Source organism: Argentina silus, assembly GCF_951799395.1.
Source record: "Argentina silus genome assembly, chromosome: 4".
Taxonomy (NCBI): domain Eukaryota; kingdom Metazoa; phylum Chordata; class Actinopteri; order Argentiniformes; family Argentinidae; genus Argentina; species Argentina silus.
The window spans coordinates 13,587,845-13,605,301 of NC_139658.1; the positions used below are offsets into that span (position 1 = coordinate 13,587,845).

At 41.6% G+C, this 17,457-nt stretch overlaps 1 protein-coding gene across 1 annotated transcript in view; it reads right to left on the bottom strand.

Annotated features, from left to right (window-relative positions):
* The window catches only part of ptprt (protein tyrosine phosphatase receptor type T), a gene marked incomplete at its 5' end in the record, with an annotated part of 206,912 nt that overhangs the window by 74,224 nt on the left and 115,231 nt on the right, over nucleotides 1-17,457 (bottom strand). Inside the window, 4 exons of the mRNA XM_083668164.1 lie at nucleotides 1,412-1,685; nucleotides 5,108-5,210; nucleotides 7,216-7,417; nucleotides 17,150-17,259. Coding sequence (XP_083524290.1) covers nucleotides 1,412-1,685; nucleotides 5,108-5,210; nucleotides 7,216-7,417; nucleotides 17,150-17,259 — 689 coding nt within the window. The remainder of the gene's footprint in view (nucleotides 1-1,411; nucleotides 1,686-5,107; nucleotides 5,211-7,215; nucleotides 7,418-17,149; nucleotides 17,260-17,457) is intronic.

Genomic DNA, 17,457 nt, shown 5'->3' on the forward strand with positions numbered 1-17,457 from the left:
CTCCATCTCCTCACCCGCCCTCCTGTTCCCCGCCCCCCCCGCCTCTCTCTCTTTCTCTCTCCATCTTTTTTTCCAGACATAGTTTTCTCCTCCCCAAGGCAATGTCTGCTTGTCTTTTTGTCGCCTTTTATGTTGCAGAGCTTGGGTGGCATCGTGGGCCTTTGGAACAGCCTGCTGGAGCTCATTTGATGTGTACGCTTTCTAATTGGCAAAGGGATGACAGAGTGGGCATCTCAGGGATGCCCCCCTTAAAAGGAGGCTGATGAACAAACTAAGGATCCAAGCTGTGCTGCCATCATGTACTGTACAACTCCATCAGATGGCTGTGTTAGGCTACAGAGAGGTGGGGAGGGAATCAGCATTGAGCCTGCCTCCAGTGTTTTGAGACTATTCCTTTGGCTCCATTGTGCCGGAAATCTCAATCAAGCACGGCACAATATTTGAAATGATTTCCATAACTATCTGAACCCAGGTCCGGAGGGAATATGTACGCTACTGTACGAGGTCTACTGAAAGATGTGTGGTTAAAATAGAGTGGATGTTGTGAACCTACATTACAGTCGGTATTTACATATGTAACATGTACAGGCTAACTGGAAATACCAATTATATAATATTGGTATTTAATTGATGATGCACTCACATACAGTTCAGCATCTACAATATGGCTAAGCTATGTACAAGGTAAAGCTGAAAATCTCCCAGCTCTTAAAATGTGAATTTAGAAATTAAATGGAAAATAGACCCATACTCTCTCCCCTCCGATGTTTCTGCAAAGAAACAAATTACAGCACAAGTGAGAAGGTGAAATGCCTTATCCTTGACAGCAGGTTTAAACTATCAACCTAAATCCATATTTTATGCATGACTTTCTTATCAAATTATCTGGGTCATGGTCTAATGTTGTTTGCAGTGTTTTCTCACTGAGCCTGAAACTCACAGATTGAATTGACTGAGACCCAATCAAATCATGAAGCCGATATGACCAGTGAGCTCGGGCTCACACGGCACTGCATTCTGGGAAAATGTGAGCGTTCCGGAGGCGTTGCTTATAATACCGCCAGCCGGTGCCCTCACCAAACAAAGTCACCACAGTGGAAAATTATCCAACACCATCAGCCTATTTGGAAAACATATTTCAACCTCTGTAGACTCTTTAACCTTGTTTGAAATTAAGAACAGCTACCAAAAAACAACCTTGTCTTTCTTTGCCAATGAAAGGACATGCTTACACTCATCCATTGTAGTCTTCCCTTATTAAGGGCACCAAACAGTGCAGAATAGGAGTAAAAGGCTTGAATCTCTTCGTAGACAGAAAAAAACATGTAACCATTTAACCTACTGTGCTGTATTTAGAACAGTGGATAATAGAAGAACTTGAAAAGATGTGTGTGAGACGTTGAGAACTCACCCCATTGGCTTTGCTAAGGGCCTGAAAGTAGATGCTGTAACTCTTGGCTGAAGAGAGCGGAGGGTTCCAGTAGCCGTTGTACGTCTTGTTGTCCCCGACAGTGAAGGGCTGCACCACGGACAGACTGGTGGGCGGGAGCTCCGCTGCAAAGTAGTGCGGCGAATCCAAGATGGAGGCGTTCTTGAAGCTGACAGGGACGGAAAAACAGTCCAAGGCGTCGGCTGCACGGCGCACCTTCTGCTTCCTCTCCTCCTTCACCACCAGCTGGTAGGAACTGAGGGGAGGACAGGGGGGTGGGGGTTAAAGGACAAGGGAGACAGGGGGACATGGGATACTGTTAGAGGGCCAACCAGAGCTCAAACTTGGACACATACAGTAAAAGGGGTAAACATTAATTGGAATCCTCATCTATAAAGAATGCTTATTTGTCCAAGGACCCAACTATTGCTTGGTTTGATATGTCCATCTACAGTCTCCAGTCTTTCTTAAATAGTAGACAGCACTTTTGGTGCAGTCATGTCTGTAAGGGACCAGCAGAGGGAAATCTCCCCCTGATTTGCAAATTAGAGCTGAGGGGGCTGGGGGGGGGGGCTGTCTTTAGTTGGGATTGATTGGAGTTTTAGAAGTCTTTAAAAGGGACATAGTTGTAGAGTGGGGACACCTTTAAGCAGGGCTGGTTGAAGCAGGATGGGACACTTTTTAGACATTGCTGGTCGAAAGGCTCTGTCAGTGGAGAAGGGGGTGATGATAAGAGGAAGGATTTTGTTGCCACTCTGAGCTTGAATGGATGAGGACTTCTTTTGAACCGAGGGACGCCATAGTAGTTGTTCGCAATTATGTCCATCTAAAGCCAAGAACATACTTCGCAATTATATGCAATTAGGGAAATGTATGTTTCTCTGAAAGACCAGGGCAAATTATCCTAGCCTCTTATTTGGCTTCTTTCATAAAGGATAATTACTGATGACCAAAGGAGCCTGCTTTTCTTTTCTCTGACAGCAAATATCCATTTCAAACTAATGGTTTTCAGAGACCAAACAACTGAAAAACAAATGGCCTGCTGGATGGACATAATAGCAGCTGCTGCTCTTTAGCATGCTGTGAGCTTTTTGGTAAACATGAAACATTTTCATTAAAGCTCCAGAGCTTTTATGTTGCCATTATAAATATTTTTTAAATATATTATCTTTAAAATAATGTCCCACATTAACCTGTGAATGTTCCATATAAACTTTGGTCAAAATGCAAAGCTGGTAACATACTGTAGAGTAACATAACATATGCCATTTAGCAGACGCTTTTATCCAAAGCGACTTACAGTACAATGAGTGCATACATTCTATGTATATATGGTTCCAGCGGGTATTGAGAAATGTGTACAGGACTGATAACAGTTTAACAGACAAATGTGAAGGGTTTATCAAAGGATTTAAAGCAGATTTAAAGCAGTTAATACTGCACATTAACACAATCGTACTCCATATACTGTATATATAGCGCTCCAGAAATGCTTATAGAACTGGTAACTGGTGCACTGAAAAAATCTGATATCCAAGTTTATGTGAAATCTGAAAACCAATTAATTGTATGAGAGTACATCTTAAAAATGAACTTTCAATCAAAAACAAAATAGAAAATAATAATCTAGTTCCACTAGAGTTCCACCAGCACGAACGAGTTCTGTTGGTCCCTGATCTCCATTAGCAAAAGGAACCAGTCCTACACCATGGGAGAATGTGAAGCTGTTAGGCTCTATAGTTAGCAAGCTAATTTTAAGGAAGCATAGAAATGCAAGTTAAATAATTGTAAGCAGGGAAAGTAAATTGTATGTTTACCATTCCAATTATCATATCATCCTTTGCTTGAATTAAGCAGCAGCATTATAGCTATATTTGGCTAGCTAGCGAGTAGTGTTAGCATTGTTGCTAACATTAATTTACCAACAGACCTGAACAATAAACAGACTAGCTCGAATTAGACAAGCGAAGAAATTACACATATTCAATGTTTCAAGTATGAATAAAAGTTGTTGATTTATTTGACACATATTTCAAGCAGAAGTGTCCAATCATGGAGGATTGTTTTACTAAGCCCACCCACCGGCCTTGTTGTTTCTTGATACAGTACCAGCTTGCAAACAAGGCCCAAATGTCATAGATGGTTCCTGGAACCAATAGGGCCAGGGCAATGGACATTAATCAGGAATCTTGAATTTCAGCATGGCCCTGAAGTGGAAAATCCATCACACCATAAATGTCTTCTGTTTCAAACTAAACTTTTTGTCAGGAAGGGCAGCTGAAGTATTTGGTTAGTGCACTGACATCGCTTCATCCTGGGATGTTAAAATGTTGTAATTCAATATGCGCACAACTAACCACATTTTCCTGAATGTCAATAAAGTGAGTTGATGTTTCTAAAGCGTTTAAGCTGTTGTTCCAACTCAACGGCCAGTAGTGACAAATTGGCATAAGTTAGCATGTCATGTCTGCTTTGTCAAGGTTGTGTTTTCAAAACTGGAACTAAGCGTACCCCAACTCGGAAAAGAACTGTGGTCCTCTGCCAGCTGCAATATAAATTGGACTTCATCCCCTTATGCCTTTGCATACAAATTGCACTTATTTGAATGACTGCTTTTAATACCACAAAACACCCAGAGGACCAACAATAACTCTCTTTTTCATTTAGCAGAAACAGTGGACTTCAGCGAACCACTGAAAGGCTGGGAACCATGTGAAGTTAAAGACTTTCTATGTTATATCTTTGCTTACCTGGCTTATTTTTTTTCTTTCTTTTTTAAAAGGAAGGATAACACTTTAGTTGAACTGTAACTGTTCCATTAAGTGTAAACTGCTGTTTCTTGTGAATGACCTATTTGTGAAGTCATGTGTGTCACAGCTGATTTCATAAGTGGACAAAACAACCAATTAATAGCATTTAATATCCAGTTATTTTACACCCAATTGGTCAAACTGACACTAGTGACAAATTGACAGACTGTTCTCCATAACAGCTTTGTTGTCAGAGGGCTATCTAGAGCTCTTTGCCTATTCCTCACACCTATCCAATGCTATATAAATCTATCAGGAGGAGACAAGGAAGGAAAGCAAAGGGAGGGGGTTGAGTTAGAAAATACAGTGCCCTGTGTAATTGATGGGACAGTGAAGCATTTTTTTCTTCTTTTGGCTCAATACTCCAAATGTTTGCATTTGAAAACAAAGAATTACGATGAGGTTAAATATAGATTGTCATCTTTTATTGAAGGTTTTTGGATTTGCTGGAACACACCTAACTAACCAGAAACCACTGTCAAGCAATTGTCCCATTACTAATATGTACACAAATACCCTCCAGTTTCACTGTCCCATTACCTATGCAGGGCACTGTATGTCTATATCTATCTATTTATTTATCTATGTAACCTTTGTTAATCCAGGTTAGTCTCACTGAGATAACATCTCTTTTTCAGGAGAGACCTGGTCCAATACCATAGGAGTAAACCATTGTATATAACCAGACAACTGTTATTGACAAGAATTAAATTGGACACTGGACGCTTGTATTCCCCCCCCCCCCCCTAATAGTTAAAGTTGAGATTAGGAAAGGGAAAGATGATCCTAGATCTGTGTCTATGTAGGGGCTACCAGTACAGTGACTTTTTGGTTGACAGGAAGTGGAAGTGATGTCATAGGGTGGTACCTGACAGGAGCTCCTCTGGACTGGGCAGGCTTCAGCAGGACGGTGATGGTGGTGTCCGTCTCATTCAGGGGCGTGTCTGTCTCATACTCCGGCATCAGGGGGGCTGTGGGGGAGACATTTTACAACCTGTGAGCCTTGATTTTAATCTTAATTTAAAAAAAAACAAGGTACACATACAACATTGTCATTGTGGTCCTCTTTCATGATGGCATTAGGCAAGTTTGGCATAAATGGTAGATAAAAAACAGAAGCTAAAATGGCAGGTCAATTTGGTTACTTAGTCATATAAATTAACAATATCATATACACACTATACACATATTATTTGTTTGTCTTCATTGGGCTAGGAGGGAATGCTCAGAGGCACACTATCCATTAACCAGGATTTCACCTTCCTTTTAAAGCTAGTTTTGACAACAGTCAGACAATTCCACTCAGAGGCTACTGAATTACATTTCACTGAAGTGTCATGCACCTTCAAACAGTGCCCATTTTCATTTTTGCTAGTGTATTATAAGCCTATGTCTTATAAGCCAATCAAACAATACATTAATGTGTTCTCAATAATTGAAATACAAAAAATTACTATAATCTCTGATCGTAGGGAATTCCACACATTCAGATACAGCATATACATTAACATATTTCACACTTTGAGATACCATCTTCATCAAAATCAACAATGTCCATGAAGTTGCTAAAGACTGACCTTTCCAGATCTGTATACCCTACTACAGCTTGTTGGTGTGAAAATCCTGACCCTAACACATCATGATAAGAGTTATCCCTCTCAAATGTCACGTCCGCCCCAATCTTCATTATCTTAGTGATGGTACAACCTTGATTAGATGAATCGCAGCAGACTGGCTGTTACAAATGCCACATCAACCAGGGGATTAGACAGTTGTGTCAATGCAGCAGAAGACAGTTAAGGTCCCTACTGTACGGCAAATGTGAGCAGGGAAATATTCACCTTCAGAGATAACACCAAGTCTTTATGCTTTTGTTACACCGTTTATATGAATGTCATCAAATGACATGGTTGAAATATATGGAGATTATGTGTTGGTAAACCATTGCTCACTGTTTGTTATGATATGTTCAGCAGATCACACCTGTGCCTAAATAATATTTAATGTTTCTAAGATTATTGAAGTGCACTTGATTTAACAATCCCAGCATGCCGGGTGGGCAAGGGTTACACATTTTTAACTATTCTGTTAATTCCTTTGTGCCAGGCAAGCTAAATCAAGCACTTAAAAATAAATAAAATACTGTTTCCACTTAGGTCTGATATGAATGTACTGCGGGGTAATGTACTGCAGGGTAAGCTATGATTTTAAGGTGATGGATGCTAAAAGTATCAAAATAAGTTGCCTCTCTAGGAACATGTTTGACTAAAATTAAATGAAACTTAAATATGTCAGTGCATGTCAGCAATACACAATGCTTCCTATCTCTTATGCAATCTCATGTATCATTTCCTACCAGGTTTCCCAATATAAACATTTGAAAGGTTACTGTTCCACAGAGAAGGTTGTTCCATTTTGGAAATATAACAACATCCTAAGAACAAATGTAAGACAATATGCTGGCTCAGTCTGGGTCATTTTGTTGAAGAAAAACAATTACAAAAACTATTACTAGAGCTATGCAGTCGGCCAGCATTCAGGAATGGCATTTTCAGTCACTGTATTTGTTATCAAAAGTAGTGGATGCTAACATCCGATCTTCAATTGCATTTCCAAGGACGATATTACAATCCTGAAATGACTAAACTGAAAAGGAATTGACCCTCATCCTGCTTATTGTACTTCACCATCATTAAGTCCCTGTGGCATAATTTCTATTGTAGTCCCTCTACAGTACTGTAGCTTCTTCTATGTACAGTTTGTGTTTTACTTATGCACTTTTCCTTGTAGGCTACTGTTGTCTTTGTTTTGTATGTATTGTCGTTGTTTGTCTGCTGTAGTTTGTGCTGCCTCCTTGGCCAGGTCTTCTTTGAGGTATTTTGACCTCAATGGGACTTACTTGATACATCAAATAAAAAATGCATATGAACTTTAGACAACAGTAAAACACCATACAGGCTCAGTTGGAGTTTGTACCTGCTATCTTGGTGGCGATGCGGGTGGTGACGGGTGGGCCGAACCCTTTGTTGGTACTGGCTTTGAGGGTGAAGACATAGGTGGTTCCCGGGTACAACCCAACGAACAGGTGGTGGGTCTCGTTGCATAGTTTGAACACGCGGCCGCGCTGGGTTGTCAGGTCTGCGCTGGGGTCCAGGGAGCTCAGAGCCTTGTAGGTGATCTGGAACAAGGGGACAACAAAGGAAATCACATTTAATTCAATTCAATTCAAATATCTTTATTGGTATGACATACTGTACATTTGTGTAAATATTGCCAAAGCAGGGGTAATGGTAATGATAATCGTAGGAATAGAAATACTGATAACAACAATAATAACATGGATAATATGTATTGAGGTGTGAAATCAGATGTGAGAGTGGGGCTGATATTTGTTACAGTATGTTGGGTCCTCTCCATTTACATGTTTGTTTTGTGTACGTTAATTAGTATGCAATAGAAGAATCTTGATTACCAATGGTTAATAAACTGAATTTGAATTTAAATGTAATCTGACAGCATTATTCTAGTACCTACTGCTGCACTATCCTTCACTATGAATGACATCCCAATCAGTAATCGTTTCATGACACTAATTGGCTTGATCACCCCCATATATATCACTAATCATACTGTGAAATTGGAGAATAGAATGGATTTTACAATTGTTACTATCTCGCGGCTGGGCTGTTTGGAGGTTGTACGAAGCTTTCGGGACACTGACCCCAGAAGAATAAGGTCATCTCTTCATGGTCCCACTAGCATGTTTCCAGCTCCATAACAATTAGCCACACTGCTGAGAGTTACAACAGTAATGAAATATCGGCAAAGCGCTACAACAAAATATTGACCAGTCCCGTGTGTGGATGAATACAGATGACGTTCCCATGTACACACAAACACACAGACTTCAAAACGCGAGGCAACATTTTTTTTCTCCCTCGATCCCGAGATTGATGTTTGTGTAAATTGATGGCTTACAGGGTAGAGGGCAATCAAAACACTTTAGAGTGACGTTTCACAGCTCGCTACTCCGCTCGCTATTTGACGATTCAAAGGCATTGACGGCTGGGTGCCTGGCGGACCACAAGCGCTTCACAGCCTGTCACGGTAAGAGTGGTCGTCAGCACCCGAGACCGTGAAGTGACCACAGGCAAAGAAGCAAGCAAGCCCGCCACTTAAAACGCAATTTTAGCTGAGAGCAAAAGAAGAAGAAAAAAACAGAGAGAGAGGAAAAATAAAGGAGGGAAAGAGAGGGGGAAAAGCTGTATGGCTGAGTTGTTTCCAAAGATGAGAAATAATGTCAAACCACCTACCAGATGTGGGCAGAGAGATGTAGGTGAATATGGTCTGATGCTGGAATGTGATTTTGGTGGGTGCTTGGCTGTGGGTGTCTGGCTGTGTGTGTGTGTGTGTGTGTGTGTGTGTGTGTGTGTGTGTGTGTGTGTGTGTGTGTGTGTGTGTGTGTGCCGTCAGACCTCAACAGCTGTCAGACATCAGGGGGCTGTTTTTAAGGCTCAAGGCTCATCTGGATTGATTTGCATAATTTCTCATCCAGCCACTGGCAGCTTTCAGGATTTCTGGAGGTTCAGTAATGAGTCATAAAGGAACTGAAACTGAAACAAACTTAGTCTTACTGTAAAGTGGAATGTTACCCTGTAATCCAGTGGATTTGTTGTATTCATTTGTAAATAGTAGACACTTTCACAAAAAATTGCGTTTTAAAACGATCTATGAGTCAAGTCATCTTGCTTTAAATGCCCTGATCAGTCCTGATGTCCCAAACTGCCCATTTCAGTCAATCCCTCCCACGATTCCCCTCTTATGCGAGGTCCAGTGCTGGTCTCTGGAAAGAGAAACATACACTCACCGAACACTTTATTAGGAATACTATATTAATACTGGGTAGGGCCCCCCTTTGCTCTCAAAACAGCCTCAATTCTTTGTGGCATTGATTCCACAAGATGTTGGAAACATTCCTTTGAGATTCTGGTCCATGATGACATGATTGCATCACGCAATTCCTGCAGATTTTTCAGGTGCACTTTCTAGCTGTGAATCTCCCGTTCTACCACATCCTAAAGGTGTTCTATTGGATTCAGATCCGGTGACTGGGAAGGCCACTGAAGAACACTGAACTCATTGTCATGTTCATGAAACCAGTTTGAGATGACTTTTGCTTTGTGACATGGTGCATTATCATGCTGGAAGTAGCCATTAGAAGATGGGTAAATTGTGGCCATGAAGGGATGCACATGGTCAGCAACAACACTCAAATAGGCTGTGGCATTCAAGCGATGATTGATTGGCATTAACGGGCCCAAAATGTGCCAAGAAAACATTCCCCACACCATTCCACCACCTCCACCATGAGAAGGTTTACAGGTGTTCCTAATAAAGTGTTCAGTGAGTGTAGTATAGTATATGGCATACTAGAGCAGGGTCAAAACAGGGTCAAAAGAGTGCAAAAACTTGTCTAACGTAATTTAACATGGTATGAGTCTTTTTGGAAGTAAACACAGACCTTGCTATTGATAGCTATGATGCTGCTGCACACGAAATTATGATAGTTTGAGATGACAAGCGTTGGGAATTGACCAGAAATATACATGAAAATGGAAAATACACATCAAACATCCACCATTCAATGCAACAAGGGGTGGAAGAGATAAATCTATCCTCAATATGGTGTTTCAATAGCCTATCCTGACTGCCATGGAGGGTCTATCACTGCGACCAGACCTGACTTTTAATATAAATGTCAGGTAAAAAAAGTTCTTCTAGTAGTATATTTATGGTAGACTTTCTCTACAGCAGGAGCAACACAACAGACTGAGGCAGTGATCAATTTCAGCAGGCACCATTTAATAGCACCCAGATCTGCAGCAAGACTACTTCGCTCATAATAAAACACCAGAAATCAATATTTATTCATGGAGAAGTCTAACTCAGACTTGTAAAATATTATCCCAAAATCATTTTTTGGCCTTAGTTTGGGCATGAAAATTGGACGACTCTCCTTTTCCTTGGTTGATATACACAGTGGAAAGGCCCCATAAAACACAGGTTATTTTACTCCCTAATGAAACCGCAGACGTGCTCCAGCTGCAGCATTGCTCTGCGGTTAATGGACGGGGATAACTCACACCTGAGCTGGGAGATGGATGCCAGATAGGGACGCTGTACCAAACAACTCCGCTTATAAATACAACTAAAGGACAGAGACTAGTGTGTCTTTCTGACGAGAGAGAAGATAAAGCAGAACCAAAAGTTGAAGTAACAGTTAGTGACGGTGTTTAGCTTCAACTGGGCCAAAGTGTTCCTTGACGCGTCCTCATCTCTTCAAACTGTACAGATGCAGATGTCGGATAAGAATAAAACGCAAATACGGTTTGCCCTTCAGATTGAGATGGGCCTCCCATCATCACAAATAGAGTATGTTCTATTGTTCCATTAAGATAAGCACACTGGAGAACAGCTGCAACAGTTCAGTCATATTTCTGATTCTAAAAAACCTGCAATCTTCTTCTTTTTTCTTTTTTTAAGCTCTCAATGATGCCCTCATAACAATGGCCTCGATCGTTTTATCGATATAGAAATTCTTCTACGAGCGGGACAAAAAAACGGGGGCCAGCTTTTCAAAAGCTATCAATGGCCTTCCATTACACATTCATATCCATTCACACATCTTGTATGGCCCCCTTTTCAGCGCTGATACGAATCAACATGCTATGTTGCAAATTAAAAGCTGACGTGAGGATGAAATTATAGATTTCAATTGTGTGTGTGTCTGTGTGTGTGTGTGTGTGTGTGTGTGTGTGTGTGTGTGTGTTTGTGTGTGCGCCTGTGCTGGCTGTTAGGAGGGGAGCTGTGCTTGGTCGCGGGGCAGAGGACATAGGCTGCCAAGCTCGGGGGCTCAGGGCAAGGTAGCTAATCCACTCCACTCAACCCATTAGTGGACACCAGTTAAAGGCCGGACAGGCTTTTAATTGAGTGGAGCGAGTGTAAAGTGGCTGCTGGAGTATACCGTCCATTTGTCTCCCATGTTGTTGGGAAGTGTGCAAGGTCGACTGGGCTGGCACGCAAGGGGCACAGTTGGATGTAGGCTTAAAAACACACATACACACACACACACACACACACACACACTGCTGTTGAAGGGCGCATCCAAGCTTTTAAGCTGTGACTACCCAAGATGTGTGTGTGTGTGTGTGTGTAAAGAGAGCGCTGGAAAATATTTACATCAGATTTAAGAGCCAGGGAGAGGAGTGTATTGAGGCTGGTGTCCTCTGAGAGTTCCTCCCATCGTGACAAGAGACTACAAAGGGAGTCTCTGTGTGGATTTGAGCACAGCATGATAGTGTTTGTATATGTGGAGTACAGTAGAGTTCTACAGCGTTGTCATGTGATGCCTCTGCTGTCAGAAGGAGTATACAAATGGAGTCATATACATCCAGACAGGAGCTGCCAAGGGATGGCTGCTACAGCATACGCAGTGACAATGAACTGTGTTTTTGTTACTTTTGTCCATTAGTTATGTTACTAGGTCCGTATTAGGGTAGTGACCTGTTAGCGAGAAAGACTAAACGCATATACATAGACAGGGGAGAGTTCAAGAGTTCAAGTATTTTGTTTTTTAGAGTTCAAGAGTTCAAGTATTTTGTTTTTTAGAGTTCAAGAGTTCAAGTATTTTGTCAAACCCAATATTGTTATCCCTCTCTATTGCTATCCTTAGAGCATCACCCAACCACTAGTCCTGTCATTACGACATGTTATTTAACCTTATATATATATGTTATTTAACCTTATATATATATATGTTATTTTATCAGGGAGTGCCACTGAGACCAAGGTCTCTTTTATAAGTCCTGCATACACATAATTTACAATCATATATATATATATGATAGAAGATCAAAGACGATAAGACATTATACAGTGAAACTTCATTTATCCCCAGTTAGTTTCAGGGACATTTCAGTTGTCATTGAAAGACATGAGATAAATTAAATCAAATGACCAGTGCAGATGCAATGAATAGTTTCAAATAAATATAAAGACTGCAGTTGGCAATTAGCGTGTGTAATTGTGGGAGGTTTCTGTTTTTAAATCTCGCCCAGGGTCAATTGTTTGTTGACTAGGTGGATGGCCTCGGGCACCCCCAGAACATACTCGTACATCTGCCACAGTCCTAGCTCTACTAATTAAAAAAAACTAAAAAACATTGCCAAACATTCCAACTAAAACTCAACCACTAATTGTATCTCTCAGAGTTGTTCTGGATGGGTGACCTGACTGACCTGACTAACCAGAGTGTACCCTCCACCTCTGCTTCATACACATCCCTACAAGCATACACTGTATAGCAGGGGTAACAAAAAAAAGAAGAAAAAACGCAGGTTAACGCATGATACTGCTAGAAATCATTACAGAAGTCTGATAGCCTTAACGGAAAGGTTAGTAAATGGCATTTACATGTGTTTACCTGCCGCTGTATCCCTCCCAAAACAAAACACAGTCACTGACGCATCCCTACAGACCAGACAGGGAGGAGCTGTCACAACGCCACGAGAGCCGGCACTCAATTTGGCCCATTATTGACGTGAAAAACAATGCAGGGACACAGACACGGCCGGCAATGCAGCTGCCTCTATTTCTCCGTCTCTCCGTCTCTCCAGGGCCATTGTGGCGGTTTATCTTCGTTAACCGCTAACCTGCTCTAATACATCAGCACACCCACGACAGCTCCTTATTCAACCCCCTCCGCTCCTCAGGTATATACCACCACTCTGTGTGTGTGTGTGTGTGTGTGTGTGTGTGTGTGTGTGTGTAAGAGAGAACACTCTACTGTGAGAGTAGTCTCGCTAAATCCAACTCTCCATAGTTGCAAGATTAGATTCTGAGTTCTGAGATTACTGTGACACTCTACTACGCAACTGTGTGTGTGTGAGGGAGGGAGAGTAACACACTAGTCAACTGTGTGTGTGTGTGTGTGTGTGGGGGGGGGGGGAGAGAGAGGGAGAGAGAGTAAGAAGACACCGGTCAATGCACTCCTTCGGAGTCCAAGAGTGATGGTTGAAAAGTGACCCTTACTGGAGTACATTATCTACCTCTGGAGACACACAGGACAAACTATGAGCTTTTACTGTCTACAGAAAAACATTTGAAAGACTATCTAGAACTGGAATGGGAATGTGTCATCAAAACACCTCAACAAAGCATAGCCTGGGGGCGCTCAGTGGCGTAGCACACTAATAGCATATATTCATTAATTAATTAACCAAGGTCCCTGGTTTGATTCCGGCCATCCACATATCCTGCATGTCATCCCTCCTCTCTCTCCCCCATCCTTCCTGTCAATCTCTACTATCTCTATCCCAATAAAGCAGAAATGCCCTAAAAATATATATTAAAAAAAACAAAAAAAACAAAGCATAAAATTGAACACAAAGATCAAGGACGTACAAAAAGAGTTGAGGTGCTCAAGTATTTACAATATTGCATTTGCATACAGATAAAGCAGGATGAAAAGTAAAAAACCGCACCCAAACAGACTTCAGCGTTGATTAATGCAGAACCATTGTAGGTGTGTGCGTGCCGTGTATTCTATTCTTCCGTCTTTCTTTTTTTGCTAGCAAAGGCAATTAATTTCTGAAAAGCCTTGATGACAGGATAGTACAAAGTTGTTTGGTAAAGAGCTGTGTGGAGGGTTGTGTGCGTTTGTGTGTGTGCGTTTGTGTGTGTGCGTGTGTGTGTGTGTGTGTGTGTGTGTGTGTGAGTGAGATGCTGTTCCCATGAATCAACAGTGGATCAAAAGGCAGCATTCTCATGCTGAACACAGCTCAGACCTGGCGTCGGTGATGTGCCTCACAGCGGGAGACCCTGTTTAGTACTCAGATATTAATCAGCACTGGTGTTTTTGTATGTGTGTGTGTGTGTGTGCATGTGTGTGTGTGTGTGTGTGTGTGTGTGTGTGTGTGTGTGTGTGTGTGTGTGTGTGTGTGCGAGTGTGTGTGTGTGTGTGTGTGTGTGTGTGTGTGTGTGTGTGTGTGTGTGTGTTTGTGAGAGAGAGTGTTTGTGCATGTCAACTAACTTGACAGCAAATGTATTGCTATGTGCTACAAAGTAGAGTTAATGTTAAAGGGGCACTTCACCACTTTTTTTCATTATCTCCAGCACTATAAGCGTGGTTTTCTAGTTTCTGTAATAAAAAAGATAATAATAAGGAAATGACCCCTTTTAATGTCATCAGGGAAAAAAATTAATGAACAAAACCACAGTGCCAAACACCCACTGGCATAAACTTTAATTACCCCTGATGACATCATAGGAGTAATTTTCTTAGAAAATCACTGTTTTCATATTATGTACTGGTCCTATATAGTGCTAGATATAATGAATATATATAGAAAAGATATAATGAATATAGTGTTAAAAAGTGGTGAAGAGCCCCTTTAAAGTAAAGTTAGATTTGGATGTGGCTTATGATTGCTTATCATGATTGATATCATGACAGCCCAAGGAGGCTATAGGTTAGCCTCTTCACTTTGAGTCCCCATGTGATAACATCTGTGTCTGTGTCCATCGATCAATCATTGGGAGATGATGCTACTAGTGTAGATTACAGCTCACGCTGCGCTCTGATTGATTAGTGTTTGATTAGGTTAGTTAGCAATCCCAGCTAGCAGGAGGCTGCATGGCGAACAACACTGGGCATCTTGGCTAGCAGGAGGCTAGCTTCCTTACTGAGATCACAGCTACAGCAGCAAGAGGAAATTAAGCTAGATCACAGCTAGCAGGAGGCTAAGGTCTGTAGAGATAACTGCTAGCAGTAGTGTATCAAGCCTAGTACACACAGACTGCAGCATGCGGTTGCAGTCCATTGCTTTTGAATGGGGATCTGTGCTAACGATGAAATTCTGCATCTGCTTTGCATGCCAGACACGTTTAAAAGTTACTTTGTGATATTCTATGCTAACTGCTAACACCACAACAACACTGAACAATGTTAGCTTTTATTCAAACCCTGTTTTTTACTTTTAGATGCAGCTAACCAGTTGTTTGAATGACAAAGTGCAAACCACCCAGCTTAAACTCTGCATCACTATAACAATGTGTGCAGGGGTAAAACAATACTGCATGTCTGCAGTTTTGATGCAGTCTCTGTGTTCAAGGCATTAGCTACTATAACACACTAGGGATCACAGCTAGCTGGAGGCTAACTCACACCACTGGGAATCACAGCTTAATCAATATAGCGTCTTTTGTTTGATAAGGGAATTAGCATGGGACTGACAAGGGCAAGGTCCATATCAGGTGTGTCAATATTAGAGTGTCAATATTAGAGTGCTGTGGGTGTACAAGAGGAGTATCAAGTCTTTCAAGCATCTTTAATTTATTTACCATATTTTTTTCCATTACTGCCACTAGAGAGCCCAAGGACTGACATATTTTTTGTCATGTGCCGTGTGAGGAAGAACATCCCAAGTCATTCTCTCCTATAAGTATTTGGATTGTAAAATTTGTGGCAATATCTTTAGAATATGATTAAGCATTCAAAACATGTAATGTTTTGCCTTGTTCAACACCTTTGATGTATTAATTTAACCCTTAGTTTACCAGGCAAGTTGATTGAGAGCATTTTTTCTTTTACAGCAACCATCTGGGGAAGAGTTGCAGGGGGTAGGATCAGGGTTGGATGTACCATGACAGACATCAAGTCCGCTTTCACCTCTAAGCGTGAATCCTGCTTATTTGTCCATGCAACACCGCCAGAGGCCTCTATGAACAATGTCAAGTCTCTATTCATGTTAGTATGTTGTTTATCACAACAGAGTTCTTCACCTGTGTCCCCCATCCACCCCCACCTTCATGCATCCATCCCCGCTCTTCTCCTCGCACCCTGTCCTCCCCCGCCCCCTCACCTCTTCTCCTCTGTTCTCCTGTCTACAGGACATTGTCCGTGGTCTAATTTACCCGTAGCCTGAAAGCGAGAGAAGAGGCTCCTGGATCCTCAGATCTCTCTGATGATGCCACCGGAGGCTTTTAATCCAATCAATAGGGGTAATTATAGCAATTATAGCAAATAGGAACACATTGTTACTGGACTCAATATGTTTAACAAATTCTGTCAATCCGGTTATGGAGGAGATGGCACAGACTAATTTCATATTAATGACACGGCTGGAAACAAAAGCTACCTGTACAATGATGTACACGGCGGGCCTGAATTTCAGGTCCATCAAATCAAATGTAAGGCTTTTGTTCCTCCCGCGCCTTGCATAACACACAGACACACATCTAATGGATCTACAAGCCTTGGATTTGATGTTGGAACTTAATTTTCTCAATTTCAAAGAGAAAGAAAAATAAAGAAAGATCAATAATTCATTAGTGCATAAGACCGAGTCTGATAGATTCTAGTTCAAGGTGAGTAACAGTTTACCTCTCAACAATAGTTCACAGAGAGAACTCAGTCTGTAATGGTGCTCTATCCCTAAGCTTCGCTCCCTCACTCTTTCTCTCTCTTTCTCTTTTGCTCTCTCTCTCTGCAGCTGTCTAACACCTTCTCAAGTCTTGCCAGTGCCACTTCATTGAGACTCAGGGAAATGAAATGCAAATCTGGTAATCTGCAAACCAACCGTTCCTCTTCTGTCAGAGTACATCTGCTAAGACCACAAGCTTTACACCTCCGCTATCTTTTGAGATGTTTCATGAAGGATGGAGTCTTACATTTATGTATTCCTTAAAGAAAATGACTTCGGAGCCTAGTGCAGTAGGAGTAAGACATGTCAGGTGAGGTTAGAAATTCTGTTTGCTCGAATACCATCATGATGGTGCTGGTGAGCTGCTGTGTGATGTCACTCAGCTGTGTGATGTCACTTGATGACACTAGCAGTATAATGTCACTCACCTCATACAGCGTAATGACACCGTTGGTCTCGTTTGGAGCCTTCCACTGCATAAAGATCTTCTCCTCGTACGGACCAGTCTGAATGGACTCCATCGGAACGGACCCGGGCACTAGGGGAGGAGACACACACACACACACACACACACACACACACACACACACACACACACACACACACACACACACACACACACACACACACACACACACACACACACACACTGATAATCCATGTTCCAACAGAAATAACATTGCTTAGGTTTTGAAAGCATATTAGACAACATATGGTGCTTTTCCACTCGAGACCG